This window comes from Mchenga conophoros, linkage group LG18, assembly GCF_057382185.1.
Source record: "Mchenga conophoros isolate Kocher_MC1m ecotype Shallow Benthic linkage group LG18, M_conophoros_male_GT1.1, whole genome shotgun sequence".
In the NCBI taxonomy this organism is placed as follows: Eukaryota; Metazoa; Chordata; class Actinopteri; order Cichliformes; family Cichlidae; genus Mchenga; species Mchenga conophoros.
The window spans coordinates 26,638,644-26,665,648 of record NC_140543.1 but is presented as its reverse complement, the minus strand read 5'-3'; the positions used below and the strand labels follow the sequence as shown (position 1 = coordinate 26,665,648).

The 27,005-nt window shown below is 39.3% G+C and overlaps 4 protein-coding genes across 9 annotated transcripts in view; 1 reads left to right on the top strand and 3 right to left on the bottom strand.

Moving 5' to 3' along the window:
• Positions 1-1,870, bottom strand: part of LOC146554002 (low-density lipoprotein receptor-related protein 8-like) — an 88,419-nt gene extending 86,549 nt beyond the window's left edge. For 2 of the 5 annotated variants that reach the window (XM_085255268.1, XM_085255270.1), the window contains exon 1: positions 934-1,273. In XM_085255268.1, the coding sequence (XP_085111394.1) occupies positions 934-1,195 (262 nt within the window). In that variant the 5' untranslated portion in view covers positions 1,196-1,273. Of the gene's footprint in view, positions 1-933; positions 1,276-1,679 lie in introns of those variants that run through there. The other 3 variants (XM_085255272.1, XM_085255269.1, XM_085255271.1) reach the window with 3 other exon arrangements.
• An 11,093-nt stretch (positions 1,871-12,963) lies between these two features.
• On the top strand, positions 12,964-14,739 carry tmem125b (transmembrane protein 125b). 2 transcript variants are annotated; one of them, XM_085255336.1, is made up of 2 exons: positions 12,964-13,534; positions 13,674-14,739. In XM_085255336.1, the coding sequence occupies exons 1-2, from the start codon at positions 13,486-13,488 to the stop codon at positions 14,405-14,407; spliced, it is 783 nt and encodes a 260-aa protein (XP_085111462.1). In that variant the 5' UTR covers positions 12,964-13,485; the 3' UTR covers positions 14,408-14,739. The 2 variants fall into 2 exon arrangements, with proteins under 2 accessions (XP_085111462.1, XP_085111464.1); XM_085255338.1 differs by having other exon boundaries at positions 12,964-13,538.
• Positions 14,740-14,758: 19 nt separating this feature from the next.
• On the bottom strand, positions 14,759-17,689 carry LOC146554000 (uncharacterized). Its single transcript, XM_085255339.1, has 3 exons — positions 17,559-17,689; positions 16,117-16,282; positions 14,759-15,975 (listed from the first exon to the last, which is right to left on the bottom strand). Exons 2-3 carry the CDS (start codon positions 16,265-16,267, stop codon positions 15,584-15,586), a joined length of 543 nt encoding a protein of 180 aa, XP_085111465.1. The 5' UTR covers positions 16,268-16,282; positions 17,559-17,689; the 3' UTR covers positions 14,759-15,583.
• Positions 17,690-21,173: 3,484 nt separating this feature from the next.
• On the bottom strand, positions 21,174-26,469 carry LOC146553999 (protein shisa-like-2A). Its single transcript, XM_085254030.1, has 3 exons — positions 25,668-26,469; positions 25,105-25,244; positions 21,174-24,930 (listed from the first exon to the last, which is right to left on the bottom strand). Exons 1-3 carry the CDS (start codon positions 25,847-25,849, stop codon positions 24,749-24,751), a joined length of 504 nt encoding a protein of 167 aa, XP_085110156.1. The 5' UTR covers positions 25,850-26,469; the 3' UTR covers positions 21,174-24,748.
• Between the last annotated feature and the right edge of the window lie 536 nt (positions 26,470-27,005).

Sequence of the window (27,005 nt, the reverse complement as noted above, 5' to 3'; positions counted from 1 at the left end):
ACTCGAATCGTGATCAAAATTGAAAGACTAGCTCTAATGAATACTCAGAGCTAAACTTTTTCTAGTACTATTTGTTAGGTATTTTAGTACCATGGGAGCATTTACTGGATATTGTTTTATAGTGACATTATACAGGAAAACTCTGTCATTCAACAAGGTTGAAATACCACAGAGATCACTCCCTCAGCTACATTAGTTTCTTAATCTTTTAGACGCCTGTTGAAGGCCAAATGGTTTGTTTCAGATTTCACTAATGAAAGAACTCTTCGTTTTGTGCCTTGAAAATATGTCGCTGAGATAATCACAATTGTAGCTGAACTAATAAACTACACAAAGGATGCTTCTTCACCCAAGGGCAGGAAGACGCTGCCTTATCTTGGTCTGTACTGGTTTAAACTGATAAATCTGCTGTCTCATGAATTTTACCCTCTATATAAACTGTTGTACTTGTGAATAAAGTTGAGTCACTTTGGGAAGACAATCTAAAGCAGTCTCTGTTTTCTTGTTCTCCCAAGCTGCTCCCGAGCTGCTCGTACTAACACGCTGAATGGCATGCTTGAATATTACTTGAGAATATATTTGACTGTGTTACAGACTAAGGGACATTCTCTGCTGATAGGTGAAGGTACATTCTCTGCTGATAGACGTCCACGCCTCGGAGGAAGCCGATCCACGGAGTAGGCCCTGGAAACAGTTTCCTTCACTATTGATGGTTAGGATCACACTGACTGGACTAATCCTCATGATAATACGGTGGGATGTTTTTATGATTAAGCAGGGATGGAGGGGTTGCACTGTTATAATCATTAATATAGTTAATGTCTATTTTCATCATGCTTTAACATGTTATTGTGTAATAACGCCTTAGTCGTGGCAGGTCCACAGTCAACATATTTAATCTGTGTTTATTTCTCCTTTAATTTTAACACTTACGACAGTTTTCTTCATCACTGTTGTCTGAGCAGTCGTCATCATCGTCACACCTCCAGATGGTCGGTATACACCTTTTGTTGCTGCACTGAAACTGTCCATCCTCACACTCATCCGTGGCTGCAAGAAACAAAAACAAAAACAAAAACAAACGGAGAGATAAGAGTCCAGATGGATGAGCAACAATTGGATATAACAGTAATCTCTTGTAGGCTAGTTCAACTGTCATTTGCAAATGAATGCCTAATTGATATTCAGTCTTCATTCAGGTCAATTGGGTGAAGGGCTAGAGGCGTCATGGTGCATGCTTTCTTTCAGATAGCGGTCTCCTTTTTCCCAGGATATTTAACAGTTCAAAGACAGAAGGGCTCAGAAGAGGCCCAGGGTCTGCACGACTCAATTCTTCCAAACGTAAAGACAAAGATTCAGTCAGTCAGTCAGTCTGTGCTACTACAGCTACTACCTCTGATGCAGTATGGATGACAGATGCATGACAGACACGCAGAGGCTTTTTCCTATCCTGAAACCTCACCTATTACATTTTTAAAGTGAAATAAACAACACACTTGCGCATTAATTTGTTTTTAGAAAGTAGTCCCTTTTAGCCTTTTTGCTCTCTTGGTATCACACGCACGCTCGCGCGCGCCGAGTAGAGAGCGCTTCCAGTCAGCTCAGCATCACACACCAGCCTTTATCTACTATTTCAATAGCGTTTCGCGCGCAGAGGGGGGCAACAATTTTCAACTGACCTTTTGTGAAATGAAGCCTGAGGACGAACAAATTAAAAAGTAGCAATATCCTTAAATCCGTCAACATTTCTGGAGAAGGTGATGGAGCTCATTCACATCCACGAAACAAAGCCCAAAAGCCGCTCTTGTTGTAGCGCTGCGACGCCGCTGCCTGCCTCTCCGCCGTGTGAAACTCCCCCTCCCTCCGCCTCACTGGCTACCCGGCGCGTGACGACAGCGCGCAGGGCGGGGACAGTTACGCTACACAATGCGATACAGTAGGACAGTGACCAAAGGCATGAAATAATACAAACTATTAAGGCAAATTTCTTGAACTAGCTTACTTTAAAAATAAATGCATTTATTTATCTTTTGCTTGTGTTTTGTGGTATCTTAATTTTTATGTGTGGTTGTTTCTTTTGCGATTGCGGCGAAATAAAAACTGTAACTAAAAACTTTTTTTGCCTCTCTAGATCACAATGTCATACAATAATGAAATCTTTGAAGGCAGATTTTCTAAAAAAAAAAAAAAAAAAGTTGAGTAGAATAGAAATAAACGGCAGTTCTTTTTTTGTTTTTTGTTTTTTGTCTTTGCAATGGTGCTTTCTTATCCCATACAGTTTTAAATTGTATTTGTGACATTAGGCAGAAAAATCAATTTTTTAACATTATTTGGACAAATAACAATAATAATACAATACAATTTGCCGCTTGCCTTACATGTTAAAGAACCCCGCTTCAACCTGGGAGGAGATACAACCCCATGTCTGAAGGGGTCACAAGCTATTTTACTCCTGATGCAACTCCCGAACCTGGATAAACAGGAGGGTTATCTCAGCTATCATATCTGGTGTAAAAATTGTGCCATACCAAACTTACAGATACTAACTGTGCAGCTTTTAGAGTAGGGAAAAAACATTGGCCTACAGGGGACAGACCAAAATAAGTGTTGGGCTATTATGACTAGGTGATGGGACAAGTCCAACGCTGGTGTGATTCTGGCGTGATTAGCTCAAAATAACACCATAAACCTAAGCTCATAACAAATGTTAAATACAAATATGCATTTTTTTATTTCAGTATTGAGCATTCCTGGGTTTAAAATAGGTTGAAAAAATAGTTGGTCTTTTTTGGGGAATATAATTACATGTTTGCATATATAAATTCAGGCCAAACTGGGGGGGTTTCTCCATATTGCTCCATAGTAAGAGTCTAATCTGGCTGATTCGATCAGTATATTGAGTCCTGGTGATTCCTGGTTCTCTCCTTCATGGTTATGCTAAATGCAGTGCTTATTATGTGTGTATTATTATTATTATTATTATTATTATTATTATTATTATTATTATTATGTCTTGAAAATATATGTTGCTCAAAGAAAGCGTCTCTAAGAAAGCATTTTTATTGTTTTGAGTCTTTCATTCAGATCCCTCATTATTTTCTGGCTTTTCTGGACATTTTTCTGGCTATGTGAAGTATTGGTAAGTTATGGAACTTACCTGCTGGGAACAAAGACGCTGCAACCAGGGGGAGGGATGAACCAAATGATCTTTCCTGTTGAAATGTGTAACAGATTTTGATGTAGCACATTTATCAAAGCCTTTTTTTTTCTCTGAGTGTTCTAGTTTTGCTAATCAAGGGCATGTATGAGTGAGAAAGAGAGTGAAAGTAGTCTGAGAGCTGCCCATGTCATACCCACTGAGCCAGTGAAATCAATTTTGGAGCATGACAGACAGGTAATAGTGGTACACTGCTGGGGACTAGCAGGAGCAGATTGGTAGGGATCAAGAGGTCAAGCAATTTTGCATCCCTGTGGTGTATTTGTGTTCACTTTGAAACAGTTTTGGGTATAATTTCAAAATCCTCCACAATGCAGCCAGAGCTCCACACATGTAACAAATCCTTAAATCCGTCAAAGTTTAAACAATAGAAAGGGGGGAAACAGTTTATGGCTGATGGAAAGCAAAGGGAGGTGAAACATGTGAAACATTGTGGTCCTAGTGAGGCAGATTTCAATGTTTTGGAGCTCACTTGTTTCAACATCTTTAACACACTATTGTACAGTACACCATCCTATTCAACATCACCATTATTAATACTCCCCCTGAGCAATAATTTGATATGAGTATCATCTATATGCAAATTGCAAATGCTAAGGTGAACTGCAGGCTATGGAGTTTCTAAAAGTAGCACCAAGAGAAATAGGCTCCTGTACCACTTATTACTCTTACTAAACACAATGAGGTAATATTTGTGACAGATAAAAGTGCATTGGTAGTATTTACAAGGTCTAGTGGCTCCCAGCCAGAGAGAAAAAAAAGGCTGTCTTTCAAATCTAGGCCATGACCATTACTGACAGCATAATCACTCATTTTAAATGGAGATAAGCTCAAGGATAACTTAATCCCTCCTATTCTCAGTTTACACACTGAGATACATGCACACACATAAACAGTCGTGTAGCTGCACAAGCAGTTGTGTTCACAGTCAAAAAGTCGCGGCACTGAAAAGAAAAATGTAGCAGTTAAGACTTGTTGTCATGGTTTCACAGCAATTGTCCAGCCAGAGCAAGACAGCAGGAGCATATTGAAAGGAAATAACACAGATGTTGCTGAATAGCTGTTTGAAGCAACAAAAGTGAATATGATATTAGTTTACTCCTGACCTGACCAAATTCAGAGTTTTATCTGCGACTAGTGATGCAGAAAAGCAAGTCGATACAATTTCCTGATTTTTTGAGTAGCTAGGATTCATTATAACCATCCTGCAATAATGGTTCATTATGTACAGTAACACACTGTGGAGTTCATAAACTGTGGATTTGCACTTTGACACAAACCTACCATACTTAAAGAACAGTATGTGTTCTCATTCATGGCTTCTTCAAAATGAAATGAAAGCAATGGGTATTGCTGTAGTACAACAAACAGACTTTTGATGTAGTTACAAATTTGATTCTCATGCATCAGAGACAGCTCCAAGTAAATTGAGTTTACAGTCAATTTGCTGTGAGGGGTGAGTCATGACTAAATGAAAATGCTTTTAGCAAACTGGGGATTAGGAAAGAGGCAGGGCATATCAGAGTGAGTGTGAGAGTGAGAGATTGTCAATCAGCACTAATATAAGAACAGATTTTGCATATCTTAATATGTGCAATGCTTTTTTACTGCTTTGACCTCCTTTTCAAATGTCTATGACTATAAGCCATAGTATAAACACTTAGTTGCTCTAAAGACAAGAGTTCACAAAGGTCCTCAGTAACCTTTTGTGTGGGCTGTTGGCTTAGTTTAGTTTAGTTTGTGCTCAATGTTGGTTTAACTTAATGTAACATTTGTTTAAAAAAAATTAATCCAGTTTTACTGGTTTCTTCTGTTATCTGTCTGGCAAAAACGTCTACTCCTCCATAGCCCTGTATGAAATTGCTCTTTTAATTGCTATGGCTAATAAAAATGGTCCTCCTGTAACCTGTCTGGTGGTATATTCATGTCTATCTAGACTGAAATACAAATGTTTGGAATCTTTGTAACAATAACAGTTCTGATGAAGAATAAAGTAATATATGTTTTATAGCTAACCAGACATTTATACATTGTTACAATATTTGTTCTTTTGTTGTTTCTTAATTTGAGCCAATATACCACCAAATCATACTAATAAGTGATGACCACGTAACTGCCTGATCAATTTTAGTGTACAAAAATCTTCATATCTTTTCATTACTGAGATACAATTTCCCATTTTAACAACCTTTTTATTCATATGTTCTGTCCAGGATAGTTTAATGTCTAAGACTACACACAGGGCTTGGTCTCATGGACTTGATCAACACTCCATTAATGGAACCTATTAATAGTGGCATGACAAGGAAAGAATTTACTGTACACGTCCTTCATCCATTTCATGTAACATAACAATATGGCAACTTTTATTTTAGAATCACAAGCTACCCACCCTAAAGCTTAAGGTGCTTTAATTACCCATAATTAACTAAATGAATGTTATGCAGTATTACATAAGACCTGTTACTAGAGACTGTGCACTTAAATCCAAGAGGAAAGTGTTTACTGAGGTCATAAATGAAGGGCACATTAGGGTCTTTTTCTCACAGGCTTACAGTCAGCTACTGGAGTTGCCCTCTGCTCACCATTAGGCGGAATACAGTGTAGAATGCTCATACACTGACTTCACTTTTCAAATCTGGGAGCGAAATCTACCTATTTTAAACAATTTTTAGAGTATTCCATCCAACAATTGTTGAGATATCAGCTAATATCATACATATGTCAACTTGCTGGTTGTATGGGAGGAATATCCAGAAACGTCATAAAAGGATGCATCATGTTGTGAGACCTGGTCAACTTACTTGGAGTAAAAAACACTACTGGATGCCTGAACTTCTTTGACTTGCTGGTAGCACTAGATGAAATATCAGGGTATATTCAAAGTATCTTGTCTGTAAACAATTTCATGTCAGATCAAACTGCATCCCCATCAGTCATGCCTCGTGACAGATAATTATCGGTTATTTGAATCTCCTCACTGTCAGGGTGCATAATTTTGGAAACTTTATAAGCAGCATCAAAATACTCAGTATGCTTAAGGTTTGTGCGAGCCTCGTTGTGTCATGAGTTGTCAAGAAATTGGCCCTTTTATTTGTCACAGCAGCCAGTTTGGAGGATTTTCTACATTCTGGAGAAGCCGCCATCATCCTCTCGCACAGTCAAGGAATTAAGAAATCCACAGCTTGTCGTGTGAGCAGCATTTCAGTAAGTAGTGTGGTTCTTGTTGCATTTCTTATTTAATTAACCTTTAGGGGACATTTGCTGAGCAGGCATACGTTTTCCTTTTTCAGTTTTCTGCTCCACATTCACTCAGCTGTAGCATCTTGCATTGACAGGCTTCATGGTTCGGTTACAGTGTAACTATCTACTGATTGGCCTCTGAGCACTCAAGCAATTAAATATAAGTACCTTACTCAAGAACACCTTAGCAGCTGCTGTTGAGAGATGAGAGAGTCAAGTTTGTTCTTGTTTTCGCCTACCGCTCACCAGCCTATAAGGGAGAGTGCAACAGTGATGCTGTTTGTCTAACCCAGCGGTCTGCAACTGTGAGATTAGTTCATCCTCACTGGTTGATGCTGTCCCTGTCAGCAAAGTGAGTCCATGAACGAGAAACTGTTTGCAGGGTTTTGCATAGCCCCCTCACCATAATCTTAACCATACACTGAGATCCCTTTTTAAGTCTCTGAGCTAAATTCTTCCCTCCTCCGCACTCAGAGTAAATCTTCCTACTTTAAAGAGTAAATGTGTAAAACCTGGGTCTCTGTATAATTGCTCCAATGAAACACACTTTCAAGCATTTTTTGCAATAGCCAATTGTTATCTATTGCACACTATCATCAGGGTAATGTCCAGAACTATACTTGAATACGCCAAAGGCCTCAAACATGCAACCAGAGTCATAACGAAGCATCTTCCACAATAACATGAAGGAGGAGCTATGACCCGTGACATGATGACTGACTGTATTCATCCTTTATTTGAAAAGCAGATGAGATGGTGGAGCAATTCTATTTATCAGTTTGTCACTCTGTAGGTTTTAGGTGTCAGAAATGAAAAAGCATTTTAAAAAGACAGTTTATTGCATCTGTGTTGATAAACTATAACTACAATAATGCTACATCCACAGAGGCTGGCTTTCTTCACAGTCCCTACATTTATTTTTAATGTTGTTAGTACATTTATATGCTTATGCCTGCGTATCTATTAAGTAAGTAAGGCTGTATTTTATTTGGGAATTTTTCCCATTACAGTGTCAATAATTTTTGCTAAATGTAGAGATTTGAGTGCTTATGTTGCATTTAAATACAGGTGACAAACCCGCTGCCTTGGGCACAAAAAAAGCCTGCAAGGTTTTGGTGGCCTATTAACAACAAAGAGTTAGACATCCCTAATCTCACCCCATATGCAGCCTTCTAATGTGGGCACCCTCAGACTGCTTCCAAACCTGGAGGCTGCTGCCACCTGCAGGATGATCTTTGTCCACAACAACGTTGCATACTCTTTTATCAAACACATATATTAAACATGACTGTCCTGTTGTGGTATCATTAGAGCAAAACGCACATGTTGTGTTTATTAGATTGACAAAAGCAAAATTTAAGCCTTAACTAGAAGCCTGTTGAGTTTTTCTTAAAATGTATGAAATATGGTGGAGTCTTAAGCATACTGCATATTATTTGAAGTATATTTACAACCTTTGACATTCTTGTCATTTTAAAGTTTTCCTCTACTTTATTGTATTAGCATGATTTGGCTTTTTTTTTTTTTTTTTTTTTTTAAATACGTAGCTTTGATCTTTCAGATTTTCTAATAATTGCCCAAATGATAATTGTAGAGAGACACTTAATACAAAAATGTGCCTGGATGACATCCTAGGTTCCTTCAGTAAAGCATGAAAAGCAAACTCAGACAGTATCAACCTCAATATTAACCCCACAGACACGTGAAGTGAATAATGTTACCACATTATAATGCAACGTCCTGCTTGCTGCTGATGTGAATGCTGCTTTGTATATGTCACTAATGTTGTAAACCAGTAACACTCACCCATGGCACCCTCTGACATCAGTGGCCAGGTTACTGTGCTCTGTCACACCATAAAAACTGCTCTGAAACAGACCGAGCACCAGCATCCAAACCACTGTGTGTGATCAAGCGATACACTGGAACAAGTTCAATCCAGTGAGGCCCATTAAAGGTCACGGCTGCTTTGGTAGCATGAGGATGGCCCACACAATCTTAAACAAGTGGTTTGGTTGTTGCTGTTGTTGTGGTTCATCTGTGTATTTTATGCAGAAGAATTTATAATGCAGCCTTTTTTTTTCATACATCTGTTCATCGATTTGTCCGTTAGTTCACAACATTCAGTTTTTTTCTCTCTGAGCCTGATGAATTTTGGAGTCACTCCCAGAACAGCAGGCAAATGACTGTCGAGGCTATTCTGTCACAAGGCAGAACAGACAGTAAACAAGCACATACAAATACACATTCACCAGCTGTACAGGAGCATGCCAAATACATATCAACCTGTCACAATGATTAGTGCAAATATTTTCATGCTTTGCCTGATTGCTGGCTTAATTGATAATTTTGGCGTTCTTTGGTGGAGGTTATTTTAAAATAAATAGACACTGATTTCTCTATCATATTAAAGTAAACAAATAAATAAAAATGAAATTAAAGCCCTACCGTTGGCAACGAACAACTATGACTACATGATGTTTCATCAAATCTACAAGAGTAATTAACAGTGAGGGTAATTATTGCGAATCAATATGTCCCGCCTAGTGGCTGTATTTAAATCGCTGTACAAGTGCATTAATTGCCAGCTTGCGGTTGAATCACATTGAGTGGGGACAGACTGGTAAATCACCTCTATTGACATCAGAATGGGTTTTTTTATACTAACTGTAGCTTCATTAATAAATACGAATCTGAGAGGCGTAAAATCAAGCTTTTACAATAAAATATAAAGGTTTCTTACAGATACATTCATGGCAAAACGAAAGTAAACTCTCATCTTGTCCTTATCTGGGTTTAAAGTTAGGTCGATATACCTGAGATGAATTACAAAACATGCCATATTGCACATATTATTGATTTTGCAAAAACTGAACTAAAATGCAGAAGCTGTGTGTGGAAAACCAAGTATGTACTTACTACTTAAGAGGGTAAGTAGCACCCAGATGCTGTTCATCAAATACACTTCACTGATCTTCACAACATGTAAGCAGAAAAACGTGTACTACGGGCAAATGTAGATGTACTGATGTATACAGATAAGGGTAGTATGAAAGTTCTGCAACAATGAACTTTCTACAGATGAGTCCAAAGTAGATATGTTGGCCACAAAAAACACCAAGTTCGGAAAACAACAAAACAAAACAAACACAGCGTGTCAGCACAAACACCTCATACCAACTGTCAAGCACGGTGGTGGAGGGATGATGAGCTGGAGTCACAGCACCTGGGAATCTTACAGTCATTGAGTCAACTTCTCTGCATATGTTGCGGAGTATAGCATGGTGGAAAAGAATGGAGAGAATCCCCCACTAAACTTTTGGGTTGGCATTACTCCGGGGGGGGTGTTGTATTAATCACATACTTTGGTGGGGGTTTTTTGTGTTTGGTGTGAGGAGTGGAGATTCTAGTCTAGTCCAGCTGCCAGCTATTTGGATTTGAGTACAGGGAGCAGCTGATTGGGAAGGATGGGAGCCATTCTCTATAAAGGGGAGAGGAAACTGGAAGGCTTTTACACTGGTGCAGCAGGGAAGCCTCTGAGACTCCAGGGTGAAGTGTGCACATTCTAAGGCATAGGTGTCAAACTCTGGCCCGCGGGCCAAATTGGGCCCGCAGCCTAATTACATTTGGCCCGCGAAGCCATACCAAATTACTATTACCCATATGGAAAACAAATAGTAAAAACTTATATGTGATTACTCATGAAAGTGGCCACTTTCTCATTACTTTCATACATTGTTTTAATAAGTATCCAAAACATACAAGTTTCATTATATAATTTTTCAAGGGATCTTATATCTGTTTTCACTCTTATATGCTTTTCATACAAGTTTCACACAAGACAGATACAAACTTTATAAGATTTATATATATCTTTTCCATATAGAGCTGGCCTACTGGTATTATACAGCTAATATATATATCGTTTAGTATTAAGCTTTGCTTGTTCCATATTCAGTTTTTCAGCAAAACTTGTTTGAGTCCATAAGAAAAGATTCATTCTTATATCTGGAGGAAGATTTTGTTTTTCAATAAATATTAATGTTAGCCCGCGACTTTGTTCCAGTTTTGAATTTTGGCCCACTGTGTATTTGAGTTTGAAACTGTTCTAAGGGAAAGGATTTTTAACCTGGCCTGGTTTTGCTTTTAAAACAATCTGAGGATGTTGGAGGGAGGACTCATTTTAATTAGGATTTGTGTGGATCTGCTGGGAGGAAAAACACTGGATTGGAGACTGTCCGTGCCCATGGAAAGGAAACTGGCCAAGTTTAGGGAAGCTTCAGCTCGAGAGTGGAAGCCCCAGGATTTAATGTGGAGAGCCACCCTTGAACGACACCAGGCTTGAAAAGGTGGGTGGCAAACCTTTCTGAGGAAGATGCAAGATTGATATGTTTTTGGCTGCTTGTTCTTCCAAGTGACCACCTTCCCCTGTTTGTAACCAGGCTAACAACCCTGACCGTGGTGGCTTTGGGCCTTGGACTCCTGGCCAGAGTTGTGTCTTCAGCCAGTAGTTTGACTCTGAGGAAAAAAATAAACCTTGTGTACCCCATTGCAGTGTGGGGGTTCCTTAGAGCTTACTACTTTCTTGTACGGAGGCCATTTTGGGCCATACGTAACATATACACAAGTATCCTTGAGTTAAATATAAGACCATCTGACCAACATCTAGAGCTTGGCCCAAACTGTGTCATGCAACAGAACAATGATCCCAAGCGCAGCAGCAAATCTACAACAGAATGATAAAAAAGCAGAGAATCAAGTTGTTGCAATGGCCCAGTAAAAGTCCAGACCTCACCCTGATCGGAGGGACTTTCATAGCTGTGTATAAACAAATACCCACATATCTCAACAAACTGAAACAATGTTGTAAAGGATGACTGATGACTACAGAAAATGATTACTTAAAGTTAATGTTGCTGAAGGTGGTTGTACAAGCTACTGAATCATAGGTTACACTTATTTTTGGTAAATAAATAATGGTATGGTGCCCTGTGTTGTTATTAATCTGAGGTTGTATTTACCTAATTTTAAGAGTTGGTAAGGACCAGATAATTTTTTTAAAATAATTTTTGATGTGTAAAACCTCAGAATTGAAATAGGGTCTACTTTATTACCTTATTACTCCACTAGGGGGAGAAAGTGGCATTTATGTACTGGTCTCAGTACTTTGGTCATGAGAACGACTGGTCCATCAGGGGTTTCCAGACAGCTGCATGGGTATATCTGAGTAAATATGCTGACTTCTCTGGATGGAGAAGTTGAACAAGCAGATGCATTTATAAATGCAACCAGTGTCACCCAGCCTTCACCATTGTGACTGGAATTACACTGAAAAGCTTCCAAAAGTGCATAAAATATACACTGCTGCTAAGAGTTTATATTTCTGTGAAGAAATTAATATCTAAATCTAAATAAAAGTTCATCCATCTTTCCCAACAGCTGATTTATTTATATTTTATTGCTCATATAGAATAAAAATGACTCAAGATGAATTTTAGTAAATCAAAGGTCACCATGCTAACACCAGCAAACTCGTTTGTTTATTTTTCCCTTCATAACTCATATTGATTCAACTTTGTTTCAATCTATACTTCCTCTCTAGTTGTTAGCGCCCCTGCAGTGACTCCATTATAGCCTCAGCCACTTGTCACTGAGTCAACACACATGAAAGCAAGATCATTACACTGGAACAATTGGGGGTGGGGGCATCTTTAATTATGTTAGATGTAACTGCATCAGAATACACCGCTGCACTACACTGCATTAGCCATAAGCCAAACCTAGCTAGTGGATGCTATTAGCTTCTCCTATGCCGTATATCTGAAAGATAAATGTATAAGTTTGCCTGTTTGGCTATTAAATAAACATTTACATGCTTTTGTCAAGCGTTAGATGAGAATATTGTTACAACTTTAACAGTTTTACATCTTAAATGGGAAACAACAACTATAAGACAGCTAAGCAAAGACTGTAAAAACCTAGCTAGCCAAGCTCTGTCCAAAGGTCAAAACCTACCTACAGTAAGAGCACCAAGCCCAGTAATTAATATGCAGACTATTCCTTTAAGCACACACAGCCACCTAAATAGTAATAAAACCACACCTTGTATCTTTTTTTTTAACATTTTATTTTGAGCTTTAGAGGTGGCAGAGCAGGAAAGCAAAGAAATATACCTTTTTTTTCTTTTTTAAAAGAAAAGAAATATACCTGTGAAATGGTTTTATGGATAATGTTCAGTATTGCCAGGTGTGTAAGAAATAGATGAGATGCCCAGGTTAGTTAGCACCTCAGTGAGGAGATACACTATTCACTGAGACCTATCCAGCCCAGTGTCTGAGTGACGCTATCCTTGGGATCACAGAAACACCATTATCAGTGCACACTGACATCACTCAGCCCTCCAAAGGAGCAACGCAACACCCATCCACGTCCCCCACACACCATCACCCACCCTCTGCAGCACAGTCATTGTGTTCATCGGTCAGCCCATTGTCTGTGATGGAGCGTGGTGGACAGTGTCGCCAATCTCTGTCCAAACCATGATCCAACACTACTATTGTGACCAGTCTTTTTTCCTGCTTAACTTGACAAGATGCTGGTCCCGTGTGATGAGAAGAGAAGTTGGTGTCTGTTCTGCCTGGCACAGGGCTCTAAAGAGGACACAGATTATTGATCTGTGACATGAGTACAGTCGCTGTGGTGATGAAGCCTTGATGAAACGACACATGCACAAGCTACGTAACTGCCATTACCTCTCTGCTTGCAGGAGTTTCACACTGTGGGAGCCCCTGCTTCTGTCTCCAGTTTGACTCAGGACACTTTTGGCATCTACATCCACTTTCATCTCTGAAACCAACTTCAACAAATGAAGCAAAGTACCTGAAATACTGGAAGTTTTCCTCATAGCAGTTTTTTTTTCTTTTTTTTCTTATTTGCTCAAGGCAGAGATCACTTTCTTTACAGAATGAAACAACGAAACCAAACAACTGTGGGATCTTTCACACTGACTTCTCTGAGGTTTTCAGATGGGATGCAGCTGGATGGACAGCAATACAAGACACTCATCTAGCACAAGTGAGTAAGTGTTTACAGGAGGTGAAGCACAGCGTGTTCTCTGTACAGTCATGGGACATAGAAAAGTTACTTGTGCTTTTGGAAATCTGTGTCCTCTAATATTCTGACAATCAACCCATGTTCTCCACACTAATTTAAGGTGTCGTCTTTGATTTTGGCTGTCTGAGCTGTGCCATACCTGACATGGAGACCTTTTACTACCCCATACGTCGGTCCTCAAGCCTCTACCTGGACCCTAGGCTTATACAGCGACGTATCCTGGAAGATCAAGTGGAATTATGGTGGTCCAGAGACCCACAACGCTCCTTGTTGTGTTACTGTGCCTCTGTTGCCCTCATACTCGGACTGGGCCTTGGTGGTGTGGGGCTCCTCTCCACCACCACAAGCCTATCTGGGGAATGGCGCCTAGGGGTGGGCACCACCCTCTGCCTCTTGGCACTTGCTGTCCTGCTCAAGCAGCTTCTCAGCTCTGCCATCCAGGACATGAACTGCGTGCGCAGCAGGCGTCGGATCGACCAGCTGAAAAGTGGTGGGAGGGCCGACCCCGCGCTGATTTTAGCTGTAGGGCTGGCAGTCATGCTGTGTGGGACGGTGCTAATCTTTGTGGCCACCATCGGCAGCCAAGGTCACGACAGCAGGGAAATGTTGGTTTCTGGTCTGGTGTTGATGGCTGCAGGGATGGGCATGTCTCTAGCTGTAGCGGGCTATAGTGTGCTGGCATACATCAAAAGAAGAAGGGAGCAGAGGAGGAGGATGAGAATGAGGAGAATGAGGAGGACAGGGAATCAAGCTGTCTGTGTGTTCAGTGTTTCTGGAGGACAAATGAGTCAAGCCAGGAGAGAGACCTCGTCGAGCAGGACCAGCCTGATCTGAAAGGACTTAAAATATCTGAGACTGGATGAAGTGGTTTAAAGCTAAAGGAACTAATAGTAGAACCGAGAAGGTTGTGTCAATATCCAAATCAAGTCTTCACAAATTTTCTTTCCACTCTCTTTATTGTTTTCCATTACCATAAAAACTGACTGCTGAGCTCTAAACACCATCACTGCAGTGCAGTCACATCATTTCTACAAGAACAATAGGCTGCTGTCAACAATGGCTCTGTAATTTGATAAGCGAATATTTCCCTCCTTTGTACTGTCTGAAGGCTCATTTATGCTGTGTCTGACTGATTATAGTTGTAAATAAAGAGCAGATGTCACATCAGATCAAAACATCGCTGTGTTGTAATTTCAATAAGAACGACTTTATTAAAGACGTGAATGTTCAAAAAAGTAATTTCATACAAACAAACATTCAGACTACAACAAAGATGTGTGAGTGTGAAGTTGTTTAACTCTTTGATGTTCACTGTCAGCAGAAATGTAATAAAAAAACAAAAAACTTAAAGGTAACTTAAAGGTGAATAATTGAATGGCATGTGTGAAAACAAATAGCATTTAGCAGGATATAAACATTAACATCATTATTAGCAAATAAACTGAATGTTGTAATTTTAAATATTTTCCATGTAGAGTTACATACACAGCATATGTAATATGTGAATCCATATCGATATATAGTACATTTGAGCTTTAAGAACAATTTCTACACAGCATAAAAGAAAAAAATCAAAGGTATTCTGATTGCACAACGAGTCAACATTACAGAGGTCAATGCAGCACTTTAAATGTGTTTTGTATTAATTTTGGCCCCTCTTAAGGTCGGTTATCTAATAATAACGGATAATTTGGTCAAAACATTTGCGTGGCTCAGAAGTTTCTGCAGTCAAAAAAACTTTACTGTTCAGTAAGTAGGTTGGGGCCCATGTTGGGGGTCATATAATAAATTTAAGGGTTTCAAAATGAGCAATATGAGCAGGCCAAAAAAGAAAGAAATTCTGATTTACTATTTCTTGTCAAGTTTATAATCCTGTCTTCTTTAAGGGCTCATGAGGCACAAAAGTTTTAAACTTTAATTATGGAAACGCTGCGTCCTGATGAACAGAATCAACTTTTGGAGTCTCATTATTTTTGTTGTAAACCGGTCACTTTGGAAAAATTTATTTAATCACCCTATAGTGAACTGAAGATCGTCGTCACTGTCATCTGTCCCCTCTACCTCGTCATCCTCCCTTTGTCCCTCTGGCATGTGCTTCTCACCAGGCTGGATGTAGTTGTCCTCAATGAAGCCATCGTCGTCATCATCCAACCCGGGCTGAGTCCCTCTGACTACTCCCATCCTACCGGACACATTGTTAGGGAAAGACATGTCCTCTTGACCGTACTGGCTCGCCCCATCCGACTCCTGGAGCAGGGAGTGTCTGTAGCTGGCCAGAAAGCGATGTAAAACGCGAAACTTAACAACCAACACGATGAAGAGTGAAAGGGTGATGACTGTGCCCAACGCTATAGCCAGATAGGAGAATTCCACCTTTGGGCTCTCAAATGAGCTGTTTGTCTCTGCAGGAAAAAATTTGGTTCATCAAAATCTAACAAGACAGAACCCAAAACATTTCCTATGGATTAGGTATAGTAGAATATTAAACCCCTCAAACAAGAATAACACTGAAATAAAAGGTTACTGTTTACTTTGTTACTTACTTGGTTTGCCAGTGCTATTAGTGTTGTCTCCGAGCTCAATCAGACGATGTTTCTGGGTGCCTTTTTCTCTGACAGCGTCTGATATAGAAGCAGTATATGCAACGTCACAGAGAAAAAGCACCACACTGATGCCACAGCTCCACAGACCCATCTCGCTGTACAAGATCTACAAAAATAAATACAGTAGTAACCAGGATTGTGATCCAAACAAGAGAGGAAATTTGGAGTCAAAAGAACAGAACTTTGGCGAATACCTTGAATAAGACTTGACTTGATTAAACTCAAATGTCAGCGGGACTGAATGCAGTATTACAAGGCAGACGATTTTGCTAAAAATTGCATTTGAAAGGATGATTGCACAGGCAGTAAGAAAAAAAAAAAAAAGACCTGCTAAAGTAAAGTAAAGTTTCACAGGCCTGTAGTTACAAAGTGCTGCACAAAATATAAAAGAAAATGAAACTACTGTTAACAGTGATACAAAGCCAAGTTAAATTTTGGGCCATAATTTTTTTTAAAAGCCTTTGTCCCCCTCAATCGGTCCCAGACTCGTACGAGGAACAACCAACAAATACCACGTCAGTGATCGAGGAGTGCAGGAGCACCCTGAGGAGCTGCAGGGTGCTCAATAGGAAGCGAAGAGAAATCGTCTGGAGCTTGTCCATTTCCAAAAGATGCGTTTTTCACTAAATAATTTCGTTTTATGACACCAAAGCAAGGCATCTTGTGAAACATAGAGCAGTGAGAGTGACATGAATAAAGTGATAATAATATAACATCATTTTACAGTTTTAAGATGTTAAGCTTCCATTTGACAAACTGGACACCTGTTCTTACTCTTAACTATCTTACCTATCTTATCTATGTTACTCGTTCTTCCCGTTTCATGGAGTACCATACATTTACACTGTCTGGTTGGGACGAAACATAAATTGTCAGTCATCATCATTATTATCGTAGCACGGAAGCATCAGAGATAGTATGAGTATAGTATCTGAAGCCTGCTCAGATTGTATAAGATAAAAGATCACAAATGATTTGACCTTAATCACAACATTAAGATAAAAATATTTAAGTTCTCTTCACATAGACAGTCACATGATGTTGTCAGGCCTTTAGTAACGTCCAGAGGAATTTTAAAAGACCTTAATTTCTTACTAATTACCTTCAATCTTAAAATAAAAGCACTCTCTTTATCACCCAACAGCAGATGTGTGTATACCGACTGTAATGTTCTTTACATTGTGTCACTAGCCTGTTTTCTTTCCAAATATAAACTCGGTTTACCTTCTAATGCTGGCCAGAGCACAGTAGCTGGTTCACTGAAGTCATATGACCACAACATACCTATGTTCACTCAGTAGTGTCACTTAATATTATCATTAACACAAATGTCATGTTACGCACACTGCAAAGCACACAAAAATCTATGTAAAAGTCCTTACCTGTGCCAAAACTGATAGAGAAGGTGTATTTTGGTCTTCTTAGCTTAAGATTTTGTTTTCCCCTTCCGTTGCTTCAAAAACAATAAAAGGCCTGTCTGGGCAAAGGTTACAAGACACGCCATAATGTCTCCCTTCTTGCACCATATCCTCAAGACAGATGTTAATGATTAACTTCACTGGGTTTATAATTTTTTCTTTGCCCTGTGTAACTACTTTCTTTTATATATTCAATCAATTCAATGTTATTTATATAGCACCAGCTCACAATACCAGTTGCATCAAGGTGCTTTATATTGTAAGGAAAAGACCCTACAGCAACACAGAGAAAACCCCAACAATCAAACAACCCCCCATGAAGAAGCAGTGGGTGTTTTTGTTCAGAATATAAAATAATTTCAAGAGTCAAAAACTCTACTGCTGTTGGAAGTAATGAAAAGCCTGCTGGCAGGAAACAAAGAGAGTTAATGAGTAAAAGGACAGTTACACTGATGCATCTGTGCTCTTGGGCCAAACAGTGGCACTGTAATCACATCAGACATAAAACAAAGACACTCCACAGAGCCTCCACAGCTCTGTGTGGAGGGGGCAGCTGTGTTAGCTCACAATCGCTTTTGTAATGTTAAAAATCATGAAAATAACAACAACATGCACTTAAAATATCTCCTTATACAAAAGAGAAAATAATACTTAATATTTCCTCTTATTTAATGTATAACGGTGTGTTATTGTGAGCTCCTCATGACTTAATCTATGTATCTTGAATTACTGTGATGCATAACAGACGTCGGTGCTGGATCATCAGGCAGTGAGGTGCCTGATGATAACTTAACTAATGTGATTAACTTGAACTGAACGTGAGCAAAACCAAAGAGATGGTGGTGACCTTCTCCAGTTGGCAGAGGGATCTGGCTGCTTCAGTCACCACCACCATCCACGGGAAGCCAGTGGAGGTAGTTGAGGAGTACAAATACCTGGGAACCATCTTTGACAACCTCCTGAAATTCTCTGCCAACACAGAGGAGATTCTCAGGAGGTGCCACCAACAGCTATACCTCCTTAGGAAACTCAACTCCTTTGGAGTCAGCACACCCATCATGATGACTTTTTACTATGCCTTCCTGGAAAGCATCCTGACCTGCTCCATTACCTGCTGGTTCCACTCCCTCAGCCAGGAACAGAAACAGGAACAGGAACAGACTGCAGCACACTGCATCAGTGTCTGCCTGTCAGAACTCTGCCACAGGTTTTCAGTCAACAGGCCCTTAGACAGGCAGCCAAAATCATCCACGACCCCTCTCACATTCTTCACCCCGCATTTCAATGGCTCCCCTCTGGGCGACGCCTCCGCTGCATTTCCTGCAGGACTGAGAGGAGGAGACCCACCTTTGTCCCCAATGCCACTCTGCTTTTTTAACTCCAGCAGACCATTTCCCACACCAGAAACATAAACTACCCCACACTCTTTTTATACTACCGACACTTTATTCACTCTTAGTCACTGACAATTATTTATTCACCTTTCAGTCACTTTAATGTTAAACTGTGTAATTTTAAAACTGTACATACTGTATATTCTGTTTATTAAAATGTATTATACTAAAATTCTATCTCTTATAAACAACAACAAAAAGTTTAATCCAATTCAACTGAGTTTTATAAAGCACCAATTCGCAATACCTCAAGGTGACATTATGACACATGAACTACACCCTTCAAAGACAAATTCTAAAAAGACAGGTTTCAGTACAGAAGTAGCTTCTTGAAAGTATGGAAATTGACACAAGACCCCTTTAGGTGCTGCTTCAAAGTGACATACTCAAAGCGCTCAGTGGTTCTTAAGCAGCGCTGGTTTCTTTGCTTATATCAGCTTTATGTAAGGAGTTCTTTCATCTTTGATGAATGTTACTTTTCTTCACTGATTTTTTTCTTTTCTTTTTAATCAACTCCAGACAAATTTTTTCACTTTCATCTTAGGACTTTATGAAAATTATGTCCTTGTGGAGCAGGTGGTTAGTTTGTAAATTTCAGGTTTTATTGGAAGATCTTGCCAAGCACGATTATTATTTTATTTGGATCCTACCCGAGGCTTAGCAGATGTGCTCTTTCCTCAACAGAGCTGGATTCATATAAAAACTGATCGGCATTAACAAACACCTGTTTATTTAACACCATTTAATTGCATTTTGTTTTAAACGTTAACATAACAAATGTGCATGGGCAGCTCGTTTTCTCAATTTCCACCAAAGTGCATATTTAACCTCCTAGGACCTGGCATCCACATATGTGGACATCACATTTTGGGTTATTTAGAATAAAATACTCAATTTTGCTCTACAAGGGATGGATGGATGGATGGGCCCCAATATGCCCAAATACCAAAGAGAAATTAAAAATGCATGCCGTGGAAGAGTTCGGGTCTTAGGAGGTTAAGGTTTATCTAGGAATACCGAGACATATAGTAATTATAACAATATTTCCATTCATGAAGGCGTCTCTTTCAGTTGTAGACTTTATTGATACATCTAGCTTTTCTTGACTTGGTTACATGTTGTCAAGTTGGTTTTCTTAACCCCTGAAATAATTCTGTCATCATTCACTTGTCATCTGTTGCTAAGCTGGCCAGTGCGTGCTTTATTTTTAAAAATATACCAAATTGTTGATTTGACCACTCCTATTGCTCCTTCACTCACATCGATATTGAGAGTTCCAGTGAATCACTACCAAATTTAAGTTCAACACTCGGGTTTAACTCACATCTCTTGATTTGCCATGAAATATAATTAATACTATACCAACAGTCAATTATCCAATTATATTTGAGCCTCTAAAAACTGTATATGAAAATGTCTGTAATTCTTAGACTCATAGACAGATTTTGTAATGTAATGTATTCATGTTTAAATAGTTTTTTTCTAGTCTTACCAACAGCTTATATTGGAGGAAAGTGGCCATAAATAATATAGATACTAATGGTCTATTTTAAAGACGGTTCATATTCTCAGATGAGGATACACTAACAAGAACATAATAAAAATAATACATATATAATTATGAATATCATATTCTGTTAATAGGTCTATCTGAATCCTAAGCACTAAAGTGGAAAATGACTGCAAAGCACACAATTTAAGAGAGTAATGACTCAGGCAATTGATTATACACGGTCATGCCTTCCCTTCAAAAACTCAGATCCCGAGGCTTTAGCAGGGATTTGAGCAGATTTCATGGAGCCCAATGACTTCTGTGTTGGTCTTCTGATGCCTTCAGATCTTTAGATGTTCACACAGTCTTTAGGCGTGCACAGTGTTGTTCCTGTTTGAAAATTCTTTCAAACAGAAAAAGTTCATAATTTCTGTGAAACTTTTTTAGTTTTAGTTTAGTAGTTAGTTTATTCAATAAAAAAAAAAGCTTTTTTATATTACCCATCCATCCTCTTCCACTTGTCCAATTTAGGGTTGCTGGGAGTTTCTTTCTCCTGTGATTCCCCACAGCCAAATCTACAGAAGAGCTATTAGAGCAGATTATGAAATGATTTTTACACAGTGCAGCACTTAGATGTGAGCTACAAATGAAGTCCTCCAAATACATAAAGTATGATTTTTACAGTAGGTTTGCATTCATTTAAACCAGCAGGTTTAATTGGTTTGCTGTCACTTGTACCATTATGACAAACATCTACAAAATGCTTTTACAGTTGTCCATTTGCCATCTAACAGGTCTTGCAGATCAGCCCTCCCAGGCAAAAGCAATCGGTTTGAATACATGAATCTTTGCAGTGTGAAGCAAGTAGATGCTAATGAAGGTCCTAAAAGTCAGCTTGTTCTCTATTACAGGAATACATTACTCACTCAGATTTGTGTGCAATTAGACTGTAAAAAGAATCTAAAATATAAGCCATTTATATTCTTTGTCATTATACTCAGAGTGAGCAAAATGCCTTTGGTGCTTTCTACACATACAGATTGCTGTACCTGTAATTGATGGCTGTTATGGAAGTATAGTTTTATTTACAACCCAAATAAGGTTAATAACCAGTGTGCCTAACTCTTTGAACTGCAGTGCACGATGATCAAAGAGGGCTTGTTGTCACTCCTGCTGGCTTTCAGAGACTCTGCCTCTCTGCAGAGAAATGATTAGAAGAACTGAGAGCCAGTAACAAATCTGTCTAACTCGGAGTCTCACTGACCGTTCTAATCTGTGTCTCTTAATTTCTTCAACCACCAAAGCAGCCTGCAATATAGAAAGTGAGCCAGACAAAGGCTTCATCATCATCAGTCGCTCAGCTGAACACATTTAATAGAAAAACAACAAACATTAACTTTAAGTATTTCTTTGAAAAGCATGTTTGTGCAGAGAAACCTTATGATCACCCAAAGAAAATGAAAAGAGAATAAGAGCGCAAGGAGTGGTGTTATTTTTAAGATAAATAATTTCCATGTTGTGCACTTAAATAGTATTCACATTGCAGTTGATCAGGCACCACGTCTGCATGACATATGATGTGATGTACTTTCATTCAGGTTTTACTGATGCTCTTTGAAGAATAGTGTGAATGTGTACATTCAAGTGAAGGTTTTGAAAGCCATTCTAGTCAAACAAATATGGATGAAACTTAGTAAACATCTCGTTTTCCTCTTTCATCAAATGTAAATTAATGTTAAATAACAGAGCTCACACTTACATGCTAGCAAAACACAAAAATTCTTAAAGGAGGCTTTTTAAATTCTTTTTTACGTTTAGACCACGTTTTAACAGAGAAAATGGCACAGTGTTGAAACAGGAATTTTAATTTGGTTACGGAGCTCGGTAACCAAATTAAAACATGAACAATCAAAGCACAGATATCGGACGTTTTGCATTCATTTCGCATCAACATTCAGATCATCAACAAAAAAACAAAAAACAAAAAGCAAGTGCACTTGAAAGGTTTGATTATCCAGAACATACTAAGAACAGCCTTCTAGTGAGTTCACAAAACAGCAGCTTCTACAATAACAGTGAAAACCGATCAGAACTCATCACACAAAAGCTTGAAAGCCAACATGATAAGCGAAGCTGAAACTCATCAAAGCTGACTGTGTTTGTATAGGGCTTGCTGTCTGCACCATCTTGCTTGAGATGTCCTAACAATAAAAGCTTTGTATACATAAAAAAAGACTAACAAATTGTTCTTGACTAAATGACACGGTGGTCAGAAAGCTTTGATTTTGTCCTGGAAAAACTTCCACCTTTGATCACAGATGTTTTTCACCTCGGTTTGGTTAGATTTAGGCACGAAAAAAACTTGGTAAGGTGTATGAGGGAAAAATGGCATTAGGTTAAAGCAGACCTCTTCCATTGTAGCATGTTACTGTAATCACATTGAATTTTTCAGTTTCACAGTTTTTGTTTTTTGGGGGGTTTTTTGTACAAAGGGACAAGAGTGCGATGGTAAAGTGCAAACTGCATCCATAACAGTTGCTAACACAGCTTCGGCTCTTTGTAGGCATCTGCACGGACAGCATGTTAACACAAAGCTAGCCAAGAACCCAGAATGCTACTAAAGTGTAGCCTCAGGTTTATGTTGTTATATTGTTGGTGATTATGTGACAGTGTGTTTCAGGTCACGTTACAATGTGACAAGAAAGTAATATAACAAGTAGTGTAGTTAATTACTTTTTCTGACGAGTAATTGAGTAACATACTGCATTACTTTTAAGAAAAGTAACGACTAATGTGTAATACATTCTTTTCTTTTTTTCTCTTTTTTAAATGCATAACAACCCCAACACTGCTTAGGACCATTTGAAAGTACAGCATTATAGCAACCCATCCATCCACCCTGACCTCCTCCTCTTCTTAGTCATTATTACTATGGCCACTAGAGGACACTCTTACAATAAAATGCATGCTTCTTTCCAGAAACACCTATCTATTCATCCTATATTTTAGGTTTCCGAACCACATGAGCCAGTACTGGGGGAACATTCGGCTTAATGTCATCCATTAAATACAGCTGCAAAGTGCCATTTCAGTAGCAGATGCATGAATTTGAAGGCTTTTAATGTGCCAAAACACAGTACTCAGACAAAATTTTACATTCTAAGCATTTGTTGCCATCACCAGTTAATAGATCTTATGCCATAATGATCACAGTTTATTAGTGGAAATGTACTCCCCCAGGAATGTGTGCTTGCATGTGATTCACTGATGTAGCACCTCACTATTCCATTCAGGTTCAGCTTTTTTAATCAGAGTACCGTCTGTGTTAGATCCTCTTCTGCCTCCCAGATTTTATGCAATAGAAGAGGTTTTGTTTATGTGAGACTGTACAGCGCACAGCATACGTTGACTGGTTCATTCTTCACAATAATAATGAATAACAATGGTATCCTTTAAAAGTGATTCAGGTATACAGTGATGCGATTTTAACTCTAAAATCTGTGAGAATTACGCTGCCATCAGACTCCTTCATGTTAACTGATTCAGCAGAATCCTTGTTGGTTATGTTAGAGAAACATGATGACTGTGGTTATAAGAAACCTGTACCGGACTGCCAGCAGGACACAGAATATAAACCACAAACTCCAGTGTCAGAATAAGAGATACCCAACAATTCAAGCCCGCCTCCAGCCATCACAAAGGGTTTTACTTGAGGTTGCTTGTCCAGAGAATGTAAACATAAGCCACTTTAAAGATCTGAAAAGTCAACTGATGGTGCAGTTCTGTGTTGTGCTGGGAACGTTTCACTCCCACAAATCCTTCAGTCCCTGAGGACTCCCGACTTAAAACACTAGCTTGGCTTTCTCTTACCCAAATGCAACATCTTCAGCACATAAATGTGCTTAAAACTGTATGTCCTCACTGTAAACTGCATATGACTCAATGATTCATGTGTTCAAATGAATCTTTGGCTTTCAGAAAGCCAAATTTATGCATTAGTTTCCAAAAAGATGGAGGATAAGTAATTTCCACCCGTGAGGAGGCCACGAGGAAAGACGACTTTAATGCATGAAAAATGTCAACAAGGCAAGAAACGTCACAGCCTTCTGAGCGTGTGCTTCTTACTACTGGTCTAAAGTTGTGTTACTCAGTATATACTCCTTTCAGCCACCGCTCACACTCTTACTTTCCTCTCATTCATAGTTGTCCACTTGTACCACAAGGCTGTTTCCTCATTGATTTGCCTTATTGACAGAGTGCTGCTGTCCTTATGAAGGACTTTCCACTTTCACTCCAGTGACTGTGGGTGTAAAACACCTCTGGAAAAGGTGCTCTGGGTCTGGCGACTGATTGTCACAATCCACCTTCCTGTTCACAAAGGGATTTTTGAATCTTTGTGGAGCAGCGGCGCAGGGCACCCTCACATGACTCGGCCCCTCACTGGGATCTCCTGCCAAGAAGCCACAGACAGTTGCACAGAATAAAATGATTTATTACGAGCTCTCTGTAAAAGACTTCAATATTGATAAAAATAAAAAGTAAAAGTGTTGAGATTTTGTCAGAAATTACACAAACAAACAAATTCCTATCATCAGAGGGAATTCAGGGGAGGATTCATACTAACCTGGCGCTCTTAGGGGTAGGCCGTTGTCAAGACGACGAGTGGGTTTGGTGACGATAAAGAGGTAGCAGAGGACACACACAGTGATGAGGAAAGCAAGGAGGACGACCGCTGCTATAGACAGACCGACCAGAGCACCGATACTGAGAGGAGAAGAGAGAAAAACATCTTTTTAACCTGATCCCTTAATGAACAGAGAGGAGAGGACACTGACTGATGTGAGGATTTAAAAAACACAATGAACGTGAAAAACAACTTTTTTTATCTGCTAAATGTTTTAAGTGCATTCCTTAGATGGGTCTTACTCGCAGAATTAAAACGAAAACGAGTTCTTTATGCAGTGAATGGATGAACTGAAGTCTTCAAGGAACAGCAGGAACAGAGGCAATTGGATTTCTCAAAGATTAAGGGTTCAATAATGTCAGTTAAGTGAGGCTTTTATTGCGCAAAAAAGTAAACATTAAAAATGAAGAAAATATTGTGATTATTAGTGATTAGCTCATCCACTGATAACAAGCACATTATTTTATTTTTTAAGGCAGAAAATAAAATAAAATTGCACTTGCCTGAGCCACCACATGTACCCGTACTCATACGGGAAAAAACTGTTTGCATCATCACAGCAATATTTAATATCGTTAAATCCACAACAGTAGATGGCAGCGGCAGCATTCCCTGGTTTAGGACAGGAGAACGAGTCCACGAACACCCCGTCAGCGCTGTAGTAACTGCTGCATTCAGCGCTCATGTTGCAACAGAAAGAGGGGGGAAAAAGAAAATGAAAAAAAGAAAAAAACACTTAATGAGCGGCTGGAGGAATAGAAGAGGAAGGTTCCTGCGTGGGAGCGCGCCCCGTGGTTAGACCAGTGGAGCAGCGCGTTGTTTTTCATCGGCAGCGTGTTTCTCAGTGAGTGAACGCGCAGAGAGATGGAGGTGAAAAACTTTGAATTTGAAGAAAACTGCAGCGCCCACCAACCTCCTACCTCTCTCTCTCTCTCTCTCTCTCTCTCTCTCTCTTCAGTCACACACGCAAACATGAGAATGCATATCCTTGACTTCGTGACTTTCGAGTTGCCTGACCATAACCTTACTTTAATACAGTGTTTCATTCATTGCATTTACAATTTATGACGTGTGCTATAATGTGATAGTGGACTCTCCCAGCTGTGATTTAGCAGATTTTGCACCCTGGACGGTTCACAAGCTAAAATTGAACTGAACATTAGGCTGGAGATCACTGAAGTCAGAGAGTCCTTTTCAGGAGCTAATACGGGGATGGGAACGCTAATGAGATGTGTCAGCACTGCCTTTAGTTCTTCAGTTCACAGCAGATGAAGTGTTTACTTCTTACACCTAACCCAGCCTCAACCATACAACATTACCGAATAACATCAAAGGGACTTGCTTTTGGTTCCCATAAAGAAACATGTCCCCATTATGTGACAAGTTCAGGGCCCCACAACATGAGAAAGACCTGAACGAACACACACACACACACACACACACACACACACACACTGGCTCACTCCACTTACTCTGAGGTTTTAAATAGTATGATTATTGTTGGAATATTTAATTTAAGATACAGCAATGCAGTGGAGAGCATGACAGAGCTCTGTGCCCATCTGATCATTTTAGCTTCACAACGCTGAACAGCTGGTGGGCAGAAAATTATCTGTAAGTTATGGCAGCAATCAAGCAGTGCTGTGATAATTAAAGCAGGCTACTCCACTGACTTTTAATTCTAAGTGATGTTCCAGAGGTGTTGCTTCTACACTGTGGGAATAAAAATATAAATAGGGTGCAAATACAAAAACATTTTGTTCCCAACTCCATATATGCTCAACCAGGGAGCAGCTGCACAGAGAGAGTTTGATGCATATAGCTTTTTCCTCGAGCCTTAT

Excerpts from the sequence above, each read along its gene's own strand:
- LOC146553999 (XM_085254030.1), bottom strand. The coding sequence starts at position 25,849 with ATGAGCGCTGAATGCAGCAGTTACTACAGCGCTGACGGGGTGTTCGTG. Across the intron at positions 25,245-25,667 it reads GGGTACATGTGGTGGCTCAG|TATCGGTGCTCTGGTCGGTC; the intron begins GCAAGTGCAATT and ends TTCTCCTCTCAG. Across the intron at positions 24,931-25,104 it reads CCTACCCCTAAGAGCGCCAG|GAGATCCCAGTGAGGGGCCG; the intron begins GTTAGTATGAAT and ends GCTTCTTGGCAG.
- tmem125b (XM_085255336.1), top strand. The coding sequence starts at position 13,486 with ATGGGATGCAGCTGGATGGACAGCAATACAAGACACTCATCTAGCACA. Across the intron at positions 13,535-13,673 it reads AAGACACTCATCTAGCACAA|GTGTCGTCTTTGATTTTGGC; the intron begins GTGAGTAAGTGT and ends CACTAATTTAAG.
- LOC146554000 (XM_085255339.1), bottom strand. The coding sequence starts at position 16,267 with ATGGGTCTGTGGAGCTGTGGCATCAGTGTGGTGCTTTTTCTCTGTGAC. Across the intron at positions 15,976-16,116 it reads TAATAGCACTGGCAAACCAA|AGACAAACAGCTCATTTGAG; the intron begins GTAAGTAACAAA and ends TTTTTCCTGCAG.